The 24745-nt window shown below is 42.8% G+C and overlaps 1 protein-coding gene across 1 annotated transcript in view; it reads left to right on the forward strand.

Moving 5' to 3' along the window:
• The window catches only part of CELF6 (CUGBP Elav-like family member 6), a 97917-nt gene that overhangs the window by 44434 nt on the left and 28738 nt on the right, over window positions 1-24745 (forward strand). Inside the window, 4 exon segments of the mRNA XM_070762885.1 lie at window positions 10658-10706; window positions 22448-22476; window positions 22478-22577; window positions 24523-24602. Coding sequence (XP_070618986.1) covers window positions 10658-10706; window positions 22448-22476; window positions 22478-22577; window positions 24523-24602 — 258 coding nt within the window.

Below are 24745 nucleotides of genomic sequence, written 5' to 3' on the forward strand. Positions count from 1 at the left end.
TTCCTAGAGAGGCCCCACTGAGGCTTCTCCCTGCCTTTTCCGGTTACAGTTTTGGAGGGTCGGGTTTGTAAGTGGAAAATGGTTCTTGAGAAGAGGAAAAAAATCTTGAACACCCAGTTCTTATCTAGAAAAAGTTTGTAAGTAGAGGCCCATTTTTTGCCTGTTTTTTCACAAAAACAGGGATGTTTTTGCCTTCTCCAGGAATACTTTGCAGGCCTCCCAAACCCTCTGCACACCCAATTTTTGTGAAAAATGCTCCCATTTTTTGCAAAAATGAGATGCGAGGGCCGAGCTTCAGGAGGCCAAAAATGGGACATTTCCACCCATTTTTTTGAGGGGGGGGGGGACACGGTACGTCTTATACTAAAAAAAAAAGTACATAGCTTGGAGTTGAACTGTGTGGAGTTTTTGGTCCTCTGTGAACTTGGTTGTTTACATGCAGGTGTTTCGTTACCTAGCTAGGTAACACCATCAATGTGAGTGGGTGTGGGGTTTGCTCCTTGTTTACACACAGTAGCTTGCTCTTCTAGTGTTGGTGGGGATGGGGGGTTTTTTTCTTGGCATTTCCTTGATTTGTGCATTGTTTTCTGCTTGTTTGTTTGTCTGGTGTTAATCCCTGCTTATTGTCTTAGGAATTAAGAAGGAAACAATACTAGAACACATCCTCTACAGCAGTGTTTTTCAACCAGTGTGCCGCGGCACACTAGTGTGCCGCGAGACGTGGTCAGGTGTGCCACGAAGCTCAGCAAAAGAGAGAAAGAGAGAGAGAGAAAGAAAGAGAAAAAAAGCAAGAGAGAGGGAAAGAGAGGCAGGGAAGGAGGGAGAGATAGAAAGAGAGCAAAAAAGAGAGGAAGGAAGGAAGAGAGAAAGAGGGATGGAGAGAGAGAGGAAGGAAGGAAGGAAGAGAAAGAGGGAGAGAAATAGAGCGAAAGGGAGGAAGAGAGAGAGAGAGAGAATTTTTGTTTGTCCAAATTTTTTTAGCGCCCCCTCCCCCCTCCCCGCTCAAGGTGCCCCATTATTTTGTATATGTAAAAAATGTGCCGCAGCTCAAAAAAGGTTGAAAATCACTGCTCTACAGCACCCATATAAACAAGGATTAAAACCTTACCAATGGAAAAATTGCTGGCCAAGGCAAAACATTTTTGCCAAAAAAAAAATATTTCCCCTTTGGTATCATAGTTTGCTATGTGTGAGGTGTGGAGAAAAAAAAATGGGTCATCATCCAACGAAGTCGTAAATATACCCATAATTTAAACTTCCCAGAGGAAGGGAAAATGAGTTTATAATGAATAAATGAATTTTCTGGATTCCAAATGTGTTATCACTTAGTGTGATGAAGAGAAGACACGATAGTTCAGAAACTTTGCCAGTGGAGAAGGATATTCCAAAGTCAGGATGAGCAATTGATTTGACATACCAGATTCTCCGAGAGAAGAAACATTAAGTCCTTCAGAAGAGAAGGATTTAGGGGTCGTGATTTCTGATAGTCTCAAAATGGGTGAACAGTGCGGTCAGGCGGTAGAGAAAGTGAGTCAAATGCTTGGCTGCATAGCTAGAGGTATAACAAGCAGGAAGAGGGAGATTGTGATCCCGCTGTACAGAGCACTGGTGAGACCCCATTCGGAATAATACTGTGTCCAGTTCGGGAGACCTCACCTACAAAAAGATATATTGATAAAATTGAACGGGTCCAAAGACGGGCTACAGAAGCATAAAACTTATCAGGAAAGACTTCATGAACTCAATCTGGAGGACAGAAGAGAAAGGGGGGACATGATCGAAACATTTAAATACGTTAAAGGGTTAAATAAAGTTCAGGAGGGAAGTGTTTTTAATAGGAAAATGAACACAAGAACAAGTGGGCACAGTCTGCGGTTAGTTGGGGGAAAGATCAGGAGCAACATGAGAAAATATTATTTGACTGAAAGAGTAGGAGATGCTTGGAACAAACCTCCAGCAGACATGGTTGGTAAATCCACAGGATCTGAATTGAAACCTGCCTGGGATAAACATAGATCCATCCTAAGATAAAATACAGGAAATAGTATAAGGGCAGACTAGATGGACCAAGAGGTCTTTTTCTGCCGTCAATCTGCTAAATTTCTATTATGGAAAATTGGATGCTGGGAATAAATTGAGGCCAATTTTGCAGAGGGACTTAGAAAGCAATTCGATGACCATCTGTCAGGGATGCTCCAGTTGAATGCGACAAGTGGAAGCTGGATTGAGCAAGGGGTAGATTAGCTGGACACCAAGACACCTTCCCATTTCAATCTTATTATTCGATAACTCGGCATCGTATCCCGTTCCATCACTACCCACTCTCCACCCTAACTATTCTACACGCCCCGTTCCCCAGCCTCCTAACAGATCTGGGTTCAGCAGACCATTCTGTTTTCCAAACTGGACAGAAGTCCTTCTTGTTAAGCTTGGCAAAGCCCAGTCATTAAGAGAGGAATGGACTCTTTATTGAGTAGCGGACTCTTCCCAAGAGATGGAAGCTAGTTTGCCAAATCGGAGCTTCCTTTGCCAAGATGCATCAACAAAGAATAACTTAGAAGTTTGCAACTTAGCTTGTCGCTGGTGTTCCTTCACCAGTTGGCCTGTTTAGCCCCAGGAAATGTTAAATGTTAGGAAGCAAGTTAGGAAATATCAGGAAGGAAGTTAGGAATCTACAAAATCAACAAACATAGAAAGCAACTTCAACATGTTCCGATTACTAGAGATTGGTTGCTTCCATGTACTCAGGGCCTGAAAAGGCAAGGAGAAGCCTCCGTGGGGCCTCTCTAGGAATCTCCTGGGAGGAAACAGGGCCAGAAAAGGCAGGGAGAAGCCTCCATGGGGCCTCTCTAGGAATCTCCTGGGAGGAAACAGGGCCAGAAAAGGCAGGGAGAAGCCTCCATGGGGCCTCTCTAGGAATCTCCTGGGAGGAAACAGGGCCAGAAAAGGTGGGGAAAAGCCTCTGTGGGGCCTCTCTAGGAATCTCCTGGGAGGAAACAGGGCCGGAAAAGGTGGGGAGAAGCCTCCGTGGGGCCTCTCTAGGAATCTCCTGGGAGGAAACAGGGCCGGAAAAGGAGGGGAAAAGCCTCCGTGGGGCCTCTCTAGGAATCTCCTGGGAGGAAACAGGGCCGGAAAAGGAGGGGAAAAGCCTCCGTGGGGCCTCTCTAGGAATCTCCTGGGAGGAAACAGGGCCAGAAAAGGCAGGGAGAAGCCTCCGTGGGGCCTCTCTAGGAATCTCCTGGGAGGAAACAGGGCCGGAAAAGGTGGGGAGAAGCCTCCGTGGGGCCTCTCTAGGAATCTCCTGGGAGGAAACAGGGCCGGAAAAGGAGGGGAAAAGCCTCCGTGGGGCCTCTCTAGGAATCTCCTGGGAGGAAACAGGGCCGGAAAAGGAGGGGAAAAGCCTCCGTGGGGCCTCTCTAGGAATCTCCTGGGAGGAAACAGGGCCAGAAAAGGCAGGGAGAAGCCTCCGTGGGGCCTCTCTAGGAATCTCCTGGGAGGAAACAGGGCCAGAAAAGGCAGGGAGAAGCCTCCATGGGGCCTCTCTAGGAATCTCCTGGGAGGAAACAGGGCCAGAAAAGGTGGGGAAAAGCCTCTGTGGGGCCTCTCTAGGAATCTCCTGGGAGGAAACAGGGCCGGAAAAGGTGGGGAGAAGCCTCCGTGGGGCCTCTCTAGGAATCTCCTGGGAGGAAACAGGGCCGGAAAAGGAGGGGAAAAGCCTCCGTGGGGCCTCTCTAGGAATCTCCTGGGAGGAAACAGGGCCGGAAAAGGAGGGGAAAAGCCTCCGTGGGGCCTCTCTAGGAATCTCCTGGGAGGAAACAGGGCCAGAAAAGGCAGGGAGAAGCCTCCGTGGGGCCTCTCTAGGAATCTCTTGGGAGAAACAGGGCCAGAAAAGGCAGGGAGAAGCCTCCATGGGGCCTCTCTAGGAATCTCCTGGGAGGAAACAGGGCCAGAAAAGGTGGGGAAAAGCCTCTGTGGGGCCTCTCTAGGAATCTCCTGGGAGGAAACAGGGCCAGAAAAGGTGGGGAAAAGCCTCTGTGGGGCCTCTCTAGGAATCTCCTGGGAGGAAACAGGGCCGGAAAAGGTGGGGAGAAGCCTCCGTGGGGCCTCTCTAGGAATCTCCTGGGAGGAAACAGGGCCGGAAAAGGAGGGGAAAAGCCTCCGTGGGGCCTCTCTAGGAATCTCCTGGGAGGAAACAGGGCCAGAAAAGGCAGGGAGAAGCCTCCGTGGGGCCTCTCTAGGAATCTCTTGGGAGAAACAGGGCCGGAAAAGGAGGGGAAAAGCCTCCGTGGGGCCTCTCTAGGAATCTCCTGGGAGGAAACAGGGCCAGAAAAGGAAGGGAAAAGCCTCCGTGGGGCCTCTCTAGGAATCTCCTGGGAGGAAACAGGCCCTCCACCCTCTCTGTGGTTTCCCCAATCGCATGCATTATTTGCTTTTACATTGATTCCTATAGGAAAAATTGCTTCTTCTTACAAACTTTTCTACTTAAGAACCTGGTCACAGAACGAATTAAGTTCTTAAGTAGAGGTTCCACTGTATTGTAATTTTTATGATTGGGTTTTTTTGTATGTTGTTAGCCACCCAGAGTCCACTGAAGTTGACCGGCATATAAATCTGGTTAAACAATTGTTAAATTGTTTAACTGCTCCGAGTCTGCAGAGAGGGGCAGCATACAAATCTAATTAATTAATTAATAATAATAATAATAATAATAATAATAATAATAATAATAATAGTATAAGGGCAGACTAGATGGATCATGAGGTCTTTTTCTGCCGTCAGTCTTCTATGTTTCTATGTTTCTATGTGAATAATAATAATAATAATAATAATAAACAAAAGTATTCCATCCATGCAAATAGTGGATGGAATACTTTTGTTTAACAATTGTTTAACCAGATGTATTATGCGTGTGAGTTTCTTTGAGACAGTCCGATGTGGAGTGTAGGATATACATAGGCTATGTCTGTCTGAGTATATTTATCTACAAGCGCCGGATCCAGGATTGGATGCCTGAGTATCCATTCATCTGTCGCCCCAATCAAGCGGAGGAGCCTTAATTGACTTTAATAGCCATCAAATGCCATCAACAATGTCTCTTAATACACAAATCAATTAGCCAGTCTGATTGGCAGGAGGAGAGCGGTCAGGTGGCTGAGAGAGGCAAGAGAGAGGAGCTGCAACGCAGCCGGTTGGTCCAGGGATACTGGGCGAAGCATCCCTCACCGCGGCAACAGAGGCGGCGTTGCAAACAACCACCGTGGTTCCCCTGGAGGCTTCGGGATTCAGTTCGTGTTACTCTCGTAGCTTGATGTTCCAGGCTATAAATGTAGCGTTTATCTTTTTTAGCTCGCTCCTTAGGAAGTGGCTTAGATACAGGCAGTCATGCTTGGTTGAAGTGTTGACATGGGGACAGTTTTCTGGTTCCATATTCTGGCCGGCTCTTTAAACCAGGAAGCCTTTTTCATATATACAGTGGTGCCTCTGTTTACAAACTTCATTCGTTCCGTGACCAGGTTCTTAAGTAGAAAGGTTTGTAAGAAGAAGCAATTTTTCCCATAGGAATCAATGTAAAAGCAAATAAGGCATGCGATTGGGGAAACCACAGGGAGGGTGGAGGCCCTGTTTCCTCCCAGGAGATTCCTAGAGAGGCACCCACGGAGGCTTCTCCCCACCTTTTCTGGCCCTGTTTCCTCCCAGGAGATTCCTAGAGAGGCACCCATGGAGGCTTCTCCCTGCCTTTTCCGGCCCTGTTTCCTCCCAGGAGATTCCTAGAGAGGCCCCATGGAGGCTTCTCCCCGCCTTTTCTGGCCCTGTTTCCTCCCAGGAGATTCCTAGAGAGGCCCCACAGAGGCTTCTCCCTGCCTTTTCTGGCCCTGTTTCCTCCCAGGAGATTCCTAGAGAGGCCCCACAGAGGCTTCTCCCTGCCTTTTCTGGCCCTGTTTCCTCCCAGGAGATTCCTAGAGAGGCCCCACAGAGGCTTCTCCCTGCCTTTTCCAGTTTCAGTTTCGGAGGCTTGGGTTTGTAAGTGGAAAATGGTTCTTGAGAAGAGGCAAAAAAAATCTTGAACGCCTGGTTCTTATCTAGAAAAGTTCGTAGGTAGAGGCATTCTTAGCTAGAGGAACCACTGTGTATATATATGTCACATGTTTTTTTGCTGAATTTGAAAATTAAGGGAGACTAGGATAGATCTATTTTGGCCTTATTTTGGCCTCATCAGCTAGCCATACCCACTGGGACTTGAACCTGCAACCTTTGCCTTCTAAGGCAGAGAATTATCCTCTAGGCTACAGTATCCAATCCCATTAAATATATATATATTTAACCAACCCATCCACCTGCCCTGGGACTCAGTTGTATTTTCACACGACCTCCGGACTTGCTTGAGTCATTACAGTAAGCCTCAGTATGCTTAACCGTTGTTTATCGAATCCTTGGATTTCTGTCCCACCCTAAGCCAGGAAGCTCAATTCATAAACCACCGTGGTTGAGTTCATGTGGCAGGGTAAGCCAAAAACAAACAGATTATATATTGTTGTAGTGTGGGAACCTCACCACAAGTCAACACTCTGTGGCTGTTTTCTGTCCATAATAATTTCCCTCCAGGTTTTCCCTGATTTGTGTTGGCTAAACTCCAAGCCTTTCCCAACCTTTCGGGTATGTTCCTCTTGAATCTAGCATGATAATGCTTCAAAGAAGTGTTTCTCATCCCTAGCTACACCGAGATGGGTGATCCCCAACTCCCAGAGTTCTTCAAACTAGCATGCTGGCTAGGGCATTATGGGAGTTGAAGCCCTCATATCTTAAAGAGTTGCCAAGGTTGAGAAAGGTTGGTCTAAAACTTCCCATTGGGGAGAGAGTTTGGCAATCAAGACAACACTACTTTATTTATTGTTTGTTTGTTAGTTTGTGTGTTTATTTATTTATTTATTTATTTATTTGTCAATCAATAAAGTATAATATAGGTCTTCTGCCGGCGTGTCTCAACTGCCCATAATTACAGGGTAATTAGAAACATAGAAGTCTGATGGCAGAAAAAGACCTCATGGTCCGTCTAGTCTGCCCTTATACTATTTTCTGTATTTTATCTTAGGACGGATATATGTTTATCCCAGGCATGTTTCAATTCAGTTACTGTGGATTTATCTACCACGTCTGCTGGAAGTTTGTTCCAAGGATCTACTACTCTTTCAGTAAAATAATATTTTCTCATGTTGCTTTTGATCTTTCCCCCAACTAACTTCAGATTGTGTCCCCTTGTTCTTGTGTTCACTTTCCTATTAAAAACACTTCCCTCCTGGACCTTATTTAACCCTTTAATATATTTAAATGTTTCGATCATGTCCCCCCTTTTCCTTCTGTCTTCCAGACTATACAGATTGAGTTCATGAAGTCTTTCCTGATACGTTTTATGCTTAAGACCTTCCACCATTCTTGTAGCCCGTCTTTGGACCCGTACAATTTTGTCAATATCTTTTTGTAGGTGAGGTCTCCAGAACTGAACACAGTATTCCAAATGTGGTCTCACCACCATTCTATATAGCGGGATCATAATCTCCCTCTTCCTGCTTGTTATACCTCTAGCTATGCAGCCAAGCATCCTACTTGCTTTCCCTACCGCCTGACTGCACTGTTCACCCATTTTGAGACTGTCAGAAATCACAACCCCTAAATCCTTTTTTAGTCCAGGAAGACACACACCACACAATAAAAGGAAAACCCAAAGTTTTTTATAAACAGAAAAACAGAAACAGCTCCCTTTTTAAATGTCAAAGGGATTTTCTGGTACACACAAGGCACAGGTGAAATGCAATCCAATTGCTCACCCAATTACTGGGAAATTGAGTCCAATTCTAAAGTCCAGAGAGTCCACACACACAATCCTGAACAGCACAAAACCCACAATTTTGACGAAACAATGAATCAGATAAACTGCCATGAGGCTAAACACCAGGCTGCACTTTTATCTGTAGCACTAATTACAGTAGCCCCACCCAACCACAGGTGGCCTCATTTTCTCTTGTAATAATCCTTCAGTTGTTGTCTCCTATGCATTTCTCTCCGCATGCGTGGATATGTCATTAATTCTTGTTCAGAATCCAGGGATGATACAAATGACCAATCACCTCCTGGGCTGTCTGCCAAACTTCTCTCTTCCCTGTCACTCACACTTCCTTGGTCAGAGGAGGCTTCATCGGCAGATTCTACTGGGAGCAAAACAGGCCTGCGGCATGTGGATGTCTCCCCCACCTCCACCTCCACATTCCTTGGGGCAGGAGCTGAGCCAGAGCTAACCACAACAATAGGATAGTAGTTTATATAAACGTAAAATGAGTGAACAGTGTGGTCAGGCAGTTGGGAAAGCAAGTAGAATGCTTGGCTGCATAACTAGAGATAATAACAAGCAGGAAGATTGTGATCCCCTTATATAGAGCGCTGGTGAGACCCCATTTGGAATAATACTGTGCTCAGTTCTGGAGACCTCACCTATAAAAAGATCTTGACAAAATTGAACACGTCCAAAGACGGGCTACAAAAATGGTGGAAGGTCTCAAGCATAAAACTTATCAGGAAAGACTTAATGAACTCAAACTGTAGAGTCTGGAGGACAGAAGGAAAAGGGGGGACATGATTGAAACATTTAAGTATGTGAAAGGGTTAAATAAGGTTCAGGAGGGAAGTGTTTTTAATAGGAAAGCGAACACAAGAACAAGGGGGCACAAGCTGAGGTTAGATGCGGGAAAGATCAGAAGGAACGTGAGAAAATATTATTGTAATGAAAGAGTCGTAGATGCTTGGAACAAACTTCCAGCAGACGTGGTTGGTAAATCCACAGTCACTGAAGTTAAACATGCCTGGGATAAACATACAGGTATATCCACCCTAAGATAAAATACAGGAAATAGTATAAGGGCAGACTAGATGGACCAGGAGGTCTTTTTCTGCCATCAATCTTCTACATTTCTCTGTTTCTATGTCTTCCATCCGGTTTTGCACTCTGAATTAAATTCGTAACTGAATTTAAACATGCCTGGGACAAACATAGATCCATCCTAAGATAAAATACAGGAAAAAGTATAAGGGCAGACTAGAAGAACCAGGAGGTCTTTTTCTGCCATCAATCTTCTATGTTTCTGTTTCTGTATCCATCCTAAGATAAAATACAGGAAAAAGTATAAGGGCAGACTAGATGGACCAGGAGGTCTTTTTCTGCCATCAATCTTCTACGTTTTGTTTCTATAATATAGAAAGGAATGATAAAAGAGGACAGTAGGACGGTAGGCACAATGGTGCTCTTATGCACGCCTCTTAGAAAAGGGGAGAGGTCAATTCTAAGATTGAAGATTTTGGATTTTGAAGATACTTGTGAGTACGAGTAGCAGAACAGTTACCTTCCATTGAGAAAATTAAGGTCAGTGGGCCATGCTTCTGAAATTATGTTGCATGCGTGAAGCTTGATAAAGGAAGCTCAAAACTGGAGCAAATCTAGAATAATTGCTTGGGTAGACTGAAATATGTGGAAGCCGATTCCTTGACGCAAGATTTAGAAACATAGAAGATTGATGGCAGAAAATGACCTCATGATCCGTCTATAGTCTACCTTTGCACTATTTCCTGTATTTTATCTTAGGATGGATATATGTTTATCCCAGGCATGTTTACATTTAGTTCCCGTGGATTTACCAACCACGTCTGCTGGAAGTTTGCACCAAGCATCTACTCCTCTTTCAGTCAAATCATATTTTCTCACGTTGCTTCTGATCTTTCCCCCAACTAACTTCAGATTGTGCCCCCTTGTTCCTGTGTGTGCCACCTCGGCTCATTTTTACTACTGAAGAAGCTTCCTGGGTGAAAATAAAAATGTCTTCAAAGAAAAACGAGGTAGCCTAGTTGCCTTCTGAAAAAAAAGCATCTTTGGGACCTCCGAGACCGCCTTCTGCTGCATGAATCCCAGTGGCCGATTAGGTCCCACAGAGTTGGCCTTCTCTGGGTCCCATCGACTAAACAATGTCGGTTGGCGGGCCCCAGGGGAAGAGCCTTCTCTGTGGCGGCCCCGGCCCTCTGGAACCAATTCCCCCCAGAAATTAGGACTGTCCCCACCTTCCTTGACTTTTGTAAGTTATTAAAAACTCATCTTTGCCACCAGGCATGGGGAAATGAACACACACACACCCAATTGTCAAGGTTGGAGTATGGTTCGATTGGATTACGTGATTATTTTATTATGAGGGTTTTAAATTGTACTTTTTAAAATTGGATTTGTACAGTTTATGTTGTTGTGAGGCGCCCCGAGTCTTCGGAGAGGGACGGCATACAAGTCTAATATATTATTGTTGTTGTTGTTGTTGTTGTTGTTATTGTTATTGTTATTATTATTATTATTATTATAATGATTATGATTATTATGATGATTATGATTATGATTATTGTTGTTACGATGATGATGATGATGATTATTATTATTATTATTATTATTATTATTATTATTACTATTATTATTATTGTGACCTGGGTGGCTGAGAATCTCTGCAGAATGCCTCTCTGGATATCATCTAAATCTGGACCCCCAGTTCAGAAAGATGATTCCGTTTAGAACACGGAAATGGCTCTATCTATTTACCTAGAATCTCACCAATCCTTCCTGTGTTTCCTTTGGCAGATGAATCGTCCAATCCAAGTGAAACCAGCAGATAGCGAAGGCCGAGGAGGTAGGTGGCGTTGCTGTGGTTTTTTAATTTAAAAAAACAGTATGTTTTGTCTGCTCAACTAGTTTCTCCAATGGGTGGCGCAGGCAACGCTATAAATTGATTTAGACCAGGAGTGTCAAATTCAGATTCATTAATTTCATTAATCATTCAATATGATTGGATTGCTTATTTGTACCCCATGACAGTCATTAAGTGTTGTACCTTATGATTCTTGACAAATGTCTCTTTTCTTTTATGTACACTGAGAGCAGATGCACCAAGACAAATTCCTTGTGTGTCCAATCACCATTGGCCAATAAAGAATTCTATTCTATTCTATTCTACTTTGCTCTACTCTACCCTAATTCTATTAATCCTATCCTATTTTATATTCTATATTCTATATTCTATTTTTTATATTTCCACTCCATTCCATTCCATTCTATTTCCTATCCTATCCTAATTCTAATTTTAATCCTATCCTTATTCTATTCTATTCTCTCTTTTCTCTATTCTCTATTCTATACTCTTCTATATTCTATGACAATCATTAAGTGTTGCACTACATAATTCTTGACAAATGTATCTTTTTCTTTTATGTACACTGAGAGCATCTGCACCAAGACAAATTCCTTGTGTGTCCAATCACCCTTGGCCAATAAAGAATTATATTCTATTCTATTCTATTCTACTTTGCTCTACTCTACCCTAATTCTATTACTGTAATCCTATCCTATCTTATATTCTATATTCTATTTTTTATATTTCCACTCCATTCCATTCTATTTCCTATCCTAATTCTAATTCTAATTTTAATTTTAATCCTATCCTTATTCTATTCTATTCTCTCTTTTCTCTTTTTTCTTTTCTATACTCTATATTCTATATTCTATGACATCATTAAGTGTTGTACTACATGATTCTGGACAAATGTATCTTTTTCTTTCATGTACGCTGAGAGCATCTGCACCAAGACCAATAAAATTCTATTAAATTCTAAATTCCAAATTCCAAATTCTAAATTCTAAATTCCAAATTCCAAATTCCAAATTCTAAATTCTAAATTCTAAATTCTAAATTCTAAATTCTAAATGCTAAATGCTAAATGCTAAATGCTAAATTATATGCTATGCTATTCTATTCTATTCTGGCCCACATCAGTGTTGTGTTTGACCTTGAGGCATGACCAGGAGGCGCATGGCCACCTAACCATCCTTCATGCCAGCCTTGAATTTGACACCCTTGGTTTAGATCATCTTTGAGGCTGATGTGGTGGATGTGCCCTTGATGTGGTTTAAAGCAGGGCTCTCCAACCTTGGCAACTTCCCACACAGGCACACAATAGATAACAAACTCAAGGTAAACCACTCCAAACTCGGTTGCGGAAGGTACGACTTCAGCCGCAGAGTGGTCAGCTATGCTGGCTGGAGAATTCTGGGAGTTGAAGTCCACAAGTCTTAAAGTTGTCCTGTTTGAAGACTTCTGGCTTAAAGTAATCTAGATTTGGCCTGGCAAGATTTTGTCTTCCTGATTTGAGCAAATAAAGAACTAGACTTTGGCTGGATTGTTCTGTGTCATTCTTGGATTGGGCCTGACATCATCCTTCTCAGTCAAGAAACCAAATTAGAGGAGCTAAATCTACATTAGGCTACAAGATAACACCAGAATCTTACATGTTTGAAGGTGTAAACCTCCCACCATCACTTTTCACCCACTGGCTGATTGGGACAAACCCCAAATTTCTTTTTTCTCTGACCGTTAAGCATCTGTGGGCTCTTCCTTCCTTTGTTTGAGCCTTCCTTAGGCAGCGTCTCTTCCCCATTTCTCCCAAAGTTTCCATTCCATTACAAACGTTGAATTCAGACCGAGAGGAACCATGTTCTCTTAATATCATTGTGCTCGAGCCCCTCTAATCAAATTAAGGTCTCAGTTCTCCGTTCTGGGTCACTGTAATCATCCTGTCTTTAGCTGCTCTTCCCTTAAAAGAAACAAAACGAAACGAGATTGGAATTAATTAATTGGCAGATCTTGGAATGATGCCCTTTGTTTACCAGAAGGCAAATTCCATTAGAACACCAGGAAGAACCTACTAATGGTGAATGTCATTCTACTCTGGGTTTAAATCCACAGAGAAAGAATAAGATGGGATGGGATGGGATGGGATAGGATAGGATAGGATAAGATAGGATAGGGAATAGTGTATAATGTAGTGTGGATTAGAGTAGAGTAGAGTAGAATTGAACATTAGAATGTAGGATAGGATAGAATAGGATAGAATAGAATAGAGTAAATGTAGTGTAATAGATTGTAGTGCAATGTAGTGCAATAAGGAATAAAGTAGAAAGTAGTGTTAAAGTAGAATAAGGAATAGAGTAGAATAGAATATTGGAATGTAGAATACAATGGAATGGAGTAGAGTAGAGTAGAATAGAATAGAATAGAATAGAATAACAGAGTTGAACGGGACCTAAGAAGTCTTCTAGTCCAACCCTCTGTTTAGGCAGAAAACCCTATACCAATTCAGATAAATGGTTGTCCAATCTCTTCTTAAAAACTTCCAGTATTGGAGCATTCACAACTTCTGGAGGCCAGTTGTTCCACTGATCAACCGTTCTGAGTGTCAGGAAATTTCTCCTTAGTTCTAAGTTGCTTTTCTCCTTGTTTAGTTTCCACCCATTGCTTTTGGTGCTACCCACAGTTGCTTTGGAGACTAGGTTGACTCCCTCTTCTTCATGGCAGCCTCTCAGATATTGGGACACTACTATCATGTCTCCCCTGGTCCTTTTTTTCAGTAAACTAGCCATGCCCAGTTCCTGCAACCGTTCTTCATATATTTTAGCCTCCAGTCTCCTAACTTTGGAGATCCCTTTGCTATTTGTTGTTAAATAAGGGCTTGAGGAATATTTTGGAGGAATCATTTGGCCCCAGCTCTAGTAGGAAAATAAAGTTGTCGACATTAGCGGAGCCTTGAAGTCTCCAATTGTAGGATTCTGAGTAAAATAGGATCATTGCAAATATTTGCAATTTGCAGATCGTTGCCGTTGCAAATTTTGCCATTTGAGTTAGAGGCTTCCAGAGGAAGAGACAGTTTAGCTAATAGAAATACAGAGAATCCTTACAAAATCCAGGTTTGGCATCTGACAACCTCTTTTCTCTTGTAACCTCATGGTTGGTGGTGCTTGGGCTGCCCTTTCGTGCTTCTGTTCAGGACTGGTGGCATTTTTTTAAGTAGCAATGTCTCCACTGGCTACATTTAAATTGGCACTTTTGATACTTGGCCGTTGACCTTAGAGCCCAGAACACAGTTTGTGGTTTACACAGCAATGAGCATTGGAGCAATTAAGCCAATCCTTGTAGGAGGAAAGCGGAGGGAGGGGACCTCATTTGGAGGCAGGAGGCCCAGTGGCGTGGCTGAAACCCACCAGGTTGAGCCCTGAACAATGTCCACTGCCTTCCCGCCTTCCGATTTTTTGATGCGATTGTAAGAAAAATGCAAAAAGATGGAACCAGAAAAGGGCCCATCGCCCTTACTTGAAGCACAGACAATTTGGTCTCTTAACTTTCAAGGCAACACAAAAAGCTGAACTCTGAATTTAGGAAGAGGGAGATTGTGATCCCGCCGTATAGAGAGCTGGTGAGAGCAATTTTGGAATACTGTGTTCAGTTCTGGAGACCTCACCTACAAAAAGTTATAAATCAAATTGGGCTACAAGAATGGTGGAAGGTCTTAAGCATAAAACGTATCAGGAAAGACTTCATGGACTCCATCTGTATAGTCTGGAGGACAGAAGGAAAAGGAGGGACGTGATCGAAACATTTAAATACATTAAAGGGTTAAATAAGGTTCAGGAGGGAAGTGTTTTTAATAGGAAAGTGAACACAAGAACAAGCGGGCACAGTCTGCGGTTAGTTGGGGGAAAGATTAAGAGCAACATGAGAAAATATTATTTTACTGAAAGAGTAGTAGATGCTTGGAAGAAAATTCCAGCAGATGTGATTGGTCAATCCACAGTCACTGAATTTAAACATGCCTGGGATAAACATAGATCCATCCTAAGATAAAATACAGGAAATAGCATAAGGGCAGACTTGGTGGACCAGGAGGTCCTTTTCTGCCGTCAATCTTCTATGTTTCTTTTATAGAGTTGTGTCCACTCACCATGCAAACTGATACACTGACTTTTAATTAAATTTAAATGAGATTTAGCTATTTCCCCCCTTATCCTTAAGCATAAAACCACTTTATTTTTGTTGTTACCACTGTATTTTTGTTGTTGAATACCTAGAAATGTGCACAAGTCTGCATTATATTCAAATAGAAGCTTTAAAGCATGCATTCCACAGGTGGCACCCAGAGCCTTTTCTGTGGCCACCCCAAACATTGCCCCAGCCTAGCTTTATCGCGCATGTGTGCGCGCCAGATGGTCTTTGGGTCTCTGCTGTGCATGACAATAGCAGGTTACTTCCGGTACTGGAAAGTATTGAAAATTGAGCTGTGTGCCCAGTTTTCACATCTCCGGCATGTGCACATGTGCATCCGGGTGAGATTTTTGCTTCGGTGCATTCACCGAAATCATAATCTGGCAAGGAGATGGACATGCACGAGTGAGATTTCGGCGCATGCAAAAAAAAACCCACCAAAATATTGCATGTGTGCCCCCTTGCGAGATATTGCTTCTTGCACATATCTAGAAAATTCATAAGTAGAGGCATTCATAGGTAGAGGTACCACTGTATTTTTTATTGTTGAATACCTAGAAATATGTACAAGTCCACATTATATTCAAATAGACATTTGTATGTGAATGGAGCATTGACAGTAAAAAAAATAACTCATTGTTGTGGACCCACCTGAACCAAATTCCATCTTGGTTTGCTGTAATTTGGCCACGATACTTTTTTGGGCACAACATCTAAGCTTAGCGCACAGTGCTAATCACAGTCTCTGTGTAGAACATCAGGATTGCTGTTTGCGGCTGACCAGCGCCCTCTAGGGGAATGTGCTTGAATTAAATAATAATAATAATAATAAGTTGGAATCCCAAATACCGTTTACAAGCGGATTGAAGTTTTGCCAGGAGCTCGAGGACTTGGAGAACCAATAGGAAACGCTCAGGATCACAAATCATGAGGAGGGTGAATTATTAATGCCTCCCCTAAGCTATCTGCTTAAATAAATACCGCTACCTTATCCTCCGTTTGAGGAAGCAACTCTTGCCAAAAATAACAGCCTTCCAAAACGTTCTCTAAGATCATTTCCATTTTCAATTAGAACAAAGCAATCAGTGTTAGCAAAAAGGAAATGCAAATTGGCCCGATTTGGCATGGATCTTTTGATATTATTGGGATAATGGGTGAGCCCTCAGCCAGCCAGATGCTTGGATCGGATTTGGCATTTTTTAGCCACCTACCGAGTCCTTTCTGAGGACTTAGGAGAAACAGATGTTGTTTGATGATATTGTTAGTGGGGGGCATTATATATGCAGCAATGTGAAAATCACAGCTGCCAATTCTTTACTTGGGACTGGCCTTCACACACGACATGACAACTTGTTCTGTCTAGTATGGAGGACAGAAGGAAAAGGGGGCACATGATCGAAAACATTTAAATATGTTAAAGGGTGTTCAATAAGGTCCAGGAGGGAAGTGTTTTTAATAGGAAAGTGAACACAAGAACAAGGGGACACAATCTGAAGTTAGTTGGGGGAAAGATCAAAAGCAACGTGAGAAAATATTATTTTACTGAAAGAGTCATAGATGATTGGAACAAACTTCCAGCAGGCGTGGTTGGTAAATCCACAGTAACTGAATTTAAACATGCCTGGGATAAACATAGATCCATCCTAAGATAAAATACAGAAAATAGTATAAGGGCAGAATAGATGGACCATGAGATCTTTTTCTGCCATCAGTCTTCTATGTTTCTTAGGTGTGAAGTCGTGTCCGAGCCATTGCGACCCCATGGACAACGTTCCTCCAGGTTTCCTCTTCTACCACCCCACAAAGTCCATTTAAACTCACGCCGATGGCTTCAGTGACTCCATCCAGCCACTTGTTCTTCTCTTAGAAACATAGAAACATCGTCCTCAGAGAAAGGCGGCATATAAATCTGATGAAATAGATAGATAGATAGATAGATAGATAGATAGATAGATAGATAGATAGATAGATAGATAGATAGGATAGATAGATAGATAGATAGATAGATAGATAGATAAATCTGGGAGTTTATTTATTTTATTTTATTTTACTTCCATGCCTCCCAATCCCAAAGGACTCAGGGCAGCTTACAACAACCTAAAATTACAACAGCAATAAAAAGAAGTCAAGAAAGAAAACAATCTAAGTACTAAAACCCTAATTAAAACTGGTAGCATAACAACTCAACAACACGCAAACATACCATTCATTTGTGAAGTCCACAAATCTTAAAGTTCTCAGGTTTGGGGACCTGCTGCTCTAGGTCTTACTAAATATAGTCCCAGCATTGTTCAACTGCAGCTGAACTGGTTGATGCTCCTGGGAGTTATAGATTGATCTATCTATCTATCTATCTATCTATCTATCTATCTATCTATCTATCTTTCATTCATTCATTCATTCATTTATTTATTTATTGGATTTGTATGCCGCCCCTCTCCGTAGACTCGGGGCAGCTAACAACAATAATAAAAACAGCATGTAAATCCAATACTACAACAACCAAGAAACCCTTATTTTAAAACCAATAATACGTACAAACAAACATACCACGCATAAATTGTAAAGGCCTAGAGGGAAAGAGTATCTCAGTTCCCCCATGCCTGATGGCCGAGGTGGGTTTTAAGGAGCTTACGAAAGGCGAGGAGGGTGGGAGCAATTCTAATCTCCGGGGGGAGTTGGTTCCAGATGGCAGGGGCCGCCCCAGAGAAGGCTCTTCCCCTGGGCCCCGCCAAACGACATTTTGATCAACAGATGAGATGTCCCAGTTTCCAAGCAATTCTTGCTACTTCAATAGTATCTTGGTTGACTTTCTCATCTGAAATTTCTCCTTCCTCTCTTCCTCAGTCCGTCCAATGTGACACAAGGATTGGTCTTTTATTCCCAGGTTCTGACGCCCGAGCAGGGTAAATAACAATCTGTTCCAAAAGAGATGTAGTTATTAAACACAACTCAGCTAGTGCCAGCAAAAGCTCCAGGTATCCCAGAGGGAACCAGGAAATAAATTACCCACTTACAAAATGTAATTGGTGAGGGATTAAAAATCAATGGCTAGAACAAGATAGCCGTTTTGGCCAGGTTCTTCGGAGAAGGAGGAGAAGGGGAAAAAAAATATCCTTCCTAGAAAGACAACCTGCTCCATCTTTCAGCCCAGGGTTGCCAATGTCTGGATATGAGCCATCCTGCAGAATTTATTTATTTCATAGAATCATCGAGTTGCAAGGGACCTTGAGGGTCATAGGGTCCAAACCCCCTGCTCATTAAACCATCCCAGAAAGATGACTGTCCAGTCTCTGTTTGAAGACCTCCAGTGAAGGCGAGCCCACCACCTCCTGTGGCAAACAGTTCCACTGGTTTATCACCCTTACTGTTAGAAAGTTTTTTCTGATATCTAATCTAAATCTCATCCCTTGCAGTTTCATTTCATTGTTTCTAGTCCTTCCATGTGCTAATGAGAACAATGCTGATCTCTTTGCTCTGTGACAGCCTTTCGGATATTCCTAGACAGCTATCAAGTCTCCTCTCAATCTTCTCCTTTGTAGACTAAACATCCCTAGATCCTTTAACCGTTCCTCATAGGACATGGTTTCCAGACCACTCACCATCCTTGTAACTCTCCTTTGAACTTGCTCTAGTTTATCAATGTCCTTTTTAAATTGGGGCCCCCAGAACTGAACCCAGTATTCCAAGTGTGGTCGTACCAAAGCACTGTAGAGAGGAATAATTACTCCACGTGATTGCTCCTCTTGAGACATCCCAGGATTGTGACTGATAGCAGTCCAGTTTTTTCTTGAAAAACGCTGTTGGAGCGTTCACCACCTCCGCCAGTAAGCCGTTCCACTGGTGGATCGCTCTCACCGTCAGAAAGTTCCTCCTTATTTCCAGGTTGAATCTCTCCTCGGACAGCTTCCATCCGTTGTTCCTTGTCTGGTTCTCTGGCGCTTTGGAAAATAATGTGTTCCCCTCCTCCCTGTGGCAGCCTCTCAAGTATTTGTAGACTGCTATCATGTCTTCCATGGACCTCTTCTTTGCTAGACCATCCATGCCCAGTTCCTGCAACCTTTCCTCGTATGTTTTAACTTCTAGTCCCTTTATCATTCTGGTTGCTGTCTTCTGCACTTTTTCTAGAGTATCAATGTCTCTTTTGCAGCATGGTGACCAAAACTGAATGCAGTACTCTATTTATTTATTTTATTTATTCATTTGTCCAATACACAAATACATAGGAAGAAAAATAGACATGTGATAATATAAAAGAGGGTGAAAGTGAACTTAGAGGAGAGGATATATGAAAGGAAGAGAATATATAAGATAGGTAAAAGAAAGGAAAGACAATTGGACAGGAGACGAAAGGCACTCCAGTGCACTTATGTACGCCCCTTACTGGCCTCTTAGGAACCTGGAGAGGTCAATCGTGGAGAGTCTAAGGGAGAAGTGTTGGGGGTTAGGGGTTGACACAATTGAGTCAGGTAATGAGTTCCACGCTTCGATAACTTGATTGTTGAAATCATATTTTTTACAGTCAAGTTTGGCGCGGTTCGTATTAAGTTTGAATCTGTTGCGTGCTCTTGTGTTATTGCGGTTGAAGCTGAAGTAGTCATTGACTGGTAGGACATTGCAACATATGATCTTGTGGGCAATTAGTTAAAGTCTGAGCTAAATTGTAGATCTGTGAGCCGCAGTAATTTTTTAAAAATGGCTCTTTTTCATCCGCTGTCGGCGTTTTTCATACCTGCCGCCTCAAGGTAGACTTCGAATTTCCCATGTATTCGTCCCATGTAGATTTCTCAGGATCGAAATGGTCGGGTGCTTTTTCCATGGGTAGGTTTTCCATGTTGGATGCACGTAGGTAAGACCTCCTTCGTCGCCAGTGAAATAAACCGAGACTATTGAATCGGTGGATACTTTATTTCTCCATATATCGGGAACACAATGTTGTTCTGATAACTCTACTCCAGACGCGGATGAATAAACAGTGTCGGTTTACAGCTTTTTATACTTCGTTTCTTTCCCGTTCAAAACGTAACTGACGGTCACTTAAATTTCCCGGTCTTTTTTAAACCAATCGAATTAAAACATTCAATATACAACTATTTACATCAGGTTAAGGAATATTCAACACCTTGTGGCCTAACCAGGGCACTATAGAGTGGTAGTTTAGTTAGTTGGTAGTTTGGTCCACTATATAGTTTGGTTTGGTTTTTCTGGAGAAACTATCAGGAAGGACATTTCATGAGTGTCCAAACTCTTGGGGTGATAGCTAACCCCAAGGATATACTGAAATAACCAGTTCAGCAAGTCTGGTAAGATCAAATTTTGGAGGTACAGTTGAGAACATCTTTGAAGACTCCAGAACCTCTGTAGACAAATCCTTGTCTTCTTTAAAGGTTTTCAAGGAGAGTTTTGTGTGTGTGTGTGTGTGGAGTGGTTGTGATGGTTTCATAGCATTCCTGGCTTTCTCAAGGGTCATAAATAACCAAAAACCTCATCGGAGTCTCTGTAAATAATGGTCTGTTGGTTGGTGGCAGTTATTAGACTGTTGGATCAAGGCAGTGAAGGGCTACAATTTTTTTTGCTAACACACTGTGTGGCTTATTTTGTGTTTGTGGCCTTATCAGCCATGTGACCAGGTGGGAGTGGCTTGACGATCATGTGACTGGGCTGTGGCTTAAAGGTCATGTGACTGGTTTAAAAGTGGCCAACTTGACGTCACTCACGTCAAGGGTTTGAGTTAGGGTTAGAGTACCTGGCCTCTCCTCGCCTCAAGGAGATAGAAGGAAATTGAAGCTGCCCTCACACCAGTTCCCACACTCCAAAGAAACACAATTGTTGCTCCTGCAGCTCGCTCTGGTTTCAAAGAGAGCTGGCTTTATATTTAAGGAGAGGATGAATAGAACCCCGATCCCTTAACTAATTTTTTCAGCCTCTCCGTGGACAAAGCCTCCGCCGTGCCCGGCTGTTATTTATTTATTTCCCAGCCTGCAAAGAGAGATGCCACCTTTCTTTCTCTCTCTCTCTCTTTCTCTCACTCTCTCTTTCTGTCTCTTTTCTCTTTTTCTTTCTCTCTTTTTCTTTCTCCCTTTCTCTCTCTCACTTCTCTCTCTCTCTCCCTTTCTCTCTCTCCCTCCCTTTCTCTCTCTCTCCCTCCCTTTCTCTCTCTCCCTCCCTTTCTCTCTCTCCCTCCCTTTCTCTCTCTCCCTCCCTTTCTCTCTCCCCCTTTCTCTCTCTCTCTCTCTCCCCTTTCTCTCTCTCTTTTCTCTCTCTCCCCTTTCTCTCTCTTTCTCTCTCTCTCCTCTCTCTCTTCTCTCTCTCTCTCTCCTTTCTCTCTCTTTCTCTCTCTCTCTCTCTCTCTCTCCCTTTCTCTCTCTCTTTCTCTCTCTCTTTCTCTCTCTCTCCCTCACTTTCTCTCTCTCTCCCTCACTTTCTCTCTCTCTCCCTCACTTTGTCTCTCTCTCCCTTTCTCTCTCTCTCTCTCTCCCTTTCTTTCTCTCTCTCTCTCTCTCTCTCTCCCTTTCTCTCTCTCCCTTTCTCTCTCTCTCTTTCTCTCTCTCCCCCTTTCTCTCTCCTTTCTCTCTCTCTCTCTCTCTCTCTCTCTCATGTCAAATGCCATTAAAGCCTAACGCTGGTGCGGGGAGCACCAGAAGAGACAGATGCTGGCAATAATCATGAACGGGCCATTTTTTACCGGAGGCTCTGATGAGGTTTTTGGTTATTTATGACCCTTGAGAAAGCCAGGAATGGTAGCTTATTGTGGAGGTCAATCATAACCACGTAGGAGCTTTGTAACATTATTTAATAGTCTCTTCCTCCGCCGTGCACGCATATGGAGACGTGCTTCCCCCCGTAACCTTCAGATCTGCCCGTCGTTCTCTATCTGTCCTATTTATTGCTCTGCCGTGAGTTGACTCAGAATGGGACCTCAAGTGTTTCTACCTGTTGCTATCTTACATCGAATGTGGAATCGTAGGGATGGAGGTCTTCTAGTCCAACACGCAAACACAACACACCTTACTCAAGGCAGGAGGCCTCATGCTCTCCCAGTCAAACGGCTGTCCAGTCTCGTCTGGAGCACCTACGGCTTCTGAAGGCAAGCCAGGCCACTGGTTAACTGGCTGGGGAATTCTGGGAGTTGAAGTCCAGATCTCTTCAAGTTGCCAAGGTTGGGAAACACTGCTCTAGACCACCTTGACCATGAAAGCAGAACGAAGTGCGCCATGGTAGCTGATAGAAGGCTGTTGGGACAGCAGTGTCCTTCATGGGTTAGTTAGGCCAACAAATGTAGACCTGGGGTTGCAATTATTTTGACTGTAAAACATTGAGCTTTTGACATGATAAAGCCAATTCTATAAGGTGGCTGTCATTGCTCCTTTTAAAGATCCAGAGGCAGTTTCAGCTGAGCTGTCTTCTGGCTCCACGATGCCTCTGATCTTCACTTCTTGGGCAGGTCTGGCCATCAAAGCCAACCCCTCCACCCTCCTACTACAGCTTTCCTCCAGGTAGCACTGATCATTGCATTTTGTTTTCTCCCTTACTCCGACTAATGAGAGGTGGCTTGTTTTTAGAAGACAGGAAGCTCTTTGTAGGCATGTTGGGGGAAGCAACAAAGCGAGGACGATGTCCGGCGACTGTTCGAACCCTTCGGACAGATTGAAGAATGCACCATCCTCCGAGGCCCCGACGGAGCCAGTAAAGGTGAGGAGGGGGCAGGTGAAACAGGAGGGTCAAAAAATGGAAAGGGGGTAAGAGAGGTAGGATCAGCGGTGGGTTGCTACCAGTTCGCCCCCACATTGGGCGAACTGGTAGCAGTGGTGGCAAGAGGCTCCATCTACTGCCCAGATGTCAACACAGAAGATCTGCATATGTCCATGTGCGTTCATAGTTCCGAACCAGTCGCGAAGGTAAGTGAAACCGACTACTGGGTATGGATCCATATGTACATCAACTAGGAGTCTACATGCCGGGCACTATGCAAGGAGAACCAGTCTAGAAGGTTGATGGATATTGATGGGATGCCTAAATAAGTACCCAACTTAAGTCTCTCTGATCTACGGTGTTTTAATCCATTTATGGGTTAAACCCCATTTCTGGGTTTGCACAATGCATTAGACCAGTGTTTCCCAACCTTGGCAACTTGACGATATTTGGACTTCAACTCCCAGAAGTCCCCAACCAGCGAATGCTGGCTGGGGAATTCTGGGAGTTGAAGTCCAAATATCTTCAAGTTGCCAAGGTTGGGAAACACTGCATTAGACCACTCAACAGCCAAGATCTATACCTGGGGTACCCAACCTTGGCAACTTTAAAACATGTTCTGTTCTGTTTTATTCTCGGTTTCTATTTCTATTTCTAGGATTTCTATTTCTATTTCTATTATTTATATTCTATTCTACTTTATTCTACTCTACTCTTTCTATTCTATTCTACAACAACCAAGATCTACACCTTGGGTACCCAACCTTGGCAACTTTAAAACCTGTTCTGTTTTATTCTCTATTTCTATTTCTAGTATTTCTATTTATACTATTTATATTCTATTCTACTTTATTCTACTCTACTCTTTCTATTCTATTCTATTCTGTTCTGTTCTATTCTATTGTATTCCTAAAAACAGTAGTCACAGAGGCCCCCTTCCTCCTGCTCCCATCAGTATAAGGAAGGCTACTTGAAAATATTAACATTGCTATGGATGCAAATAATAATAATAATTGTGATCCCGCTGTATAGAGCGCTGGGGAGACCCCATTTGGAATACTGTGTTCAGTTCTGGAGACCTCACCTACAAAAAGATATTAACAAAATTGAACGGGTCCAAAGACGGGCTACAAGAATGGTGGAAGGTCTTAAGCATAAAACGTATCAGGAAAGACTTCATGAACTCAATCTGTATAGTCTGGAGGACAGTAGGGAAAGGGGGGACATGATCGAAACATTTAAATATGTTAAAGGGTTAATAAGGTTCAGGAGGGAAGTGTTTTTAATAGGAAAGTGAACCAAGAACCAGGGGGCACCATCTGAGGTTAGTTGGGGAAAAGATCAGAAGGGACGTGAGAAAATATTATTTGACTGAAAGAGTAGTAGATGCTTGGAGCAAACTTCCAGCAGACATGCTTGGTAAATCCACAGTAGCTGAATTGAAACATGACTGGGATAAATATATATCCTTCCTAAGATAAAATACAGGAAATTGTATAAGGGCAGACTAGATGGACCATGAGGTCTTTTTTCTGCTGTCAATCTTCTATGTTGCTATGTTACAATAAGAATAAGAATAAGAATAAGTATAAGGTAAGAATAAGATAAGAATAAGACTAAGAAAGGAATAAGAATAAGTATAAGATAAGAATAAGAATAAGATAAGAATAAGAAAAGAATAAGAATAAGAATAAGATAAGAATAAGAAAAGAATAAGAATAAGAAAAGAATAAGAATAAGATAAGAATAAGATTAAGATAAGAATAAGAAAAGAATAAGAAAAGAATAAGAATAAGAATAAGATAAGAATAAGAATAAAAACAAGAACAACAACCACAATAACAATAACAAAATATTATGGTTCCTCAGCCTTTCTTTCAAACTGAATTTGAAACCTGAACGGAGTTGAACAGAATCGAACTGAGTTTTTGATCTCTCCCTCTAGGATGTGCCTTTGTCAAATACGGAAGCCACGCCGAAGCCCAAGCCGCCATTAGCACTCTCCATGGGAGTCAGACCATGCCGGTAAGTGCGGGCCAAGACCTACCCCCTCCCCCCCCGAGGGAGGGACCGCATAGTTTATGACTTCCTGCGCTCAAAAGCGAAGGGTGCAAAAGGCACCGATAGCCACTGGGCAATACCCATAGTTCTGGACGGGACCAGAATTT

The sequence above is a fragment of the Erythrolamprus reginae genome, chromosome 10 (genome assembly GCF_031021105.1).
Source record: "Erythrolamprus reginae isolate rEryReg1 chromosome 10, rEryReg1.hap1, whole genome shotgun sequence".
NCBI classification, from domain to species: Eukaryota; Metazoa; Chordata; class Lepidosauria; order Squamata; family Dipsadidae; genus Erythrolamprus; species Erythrolamprus reginae.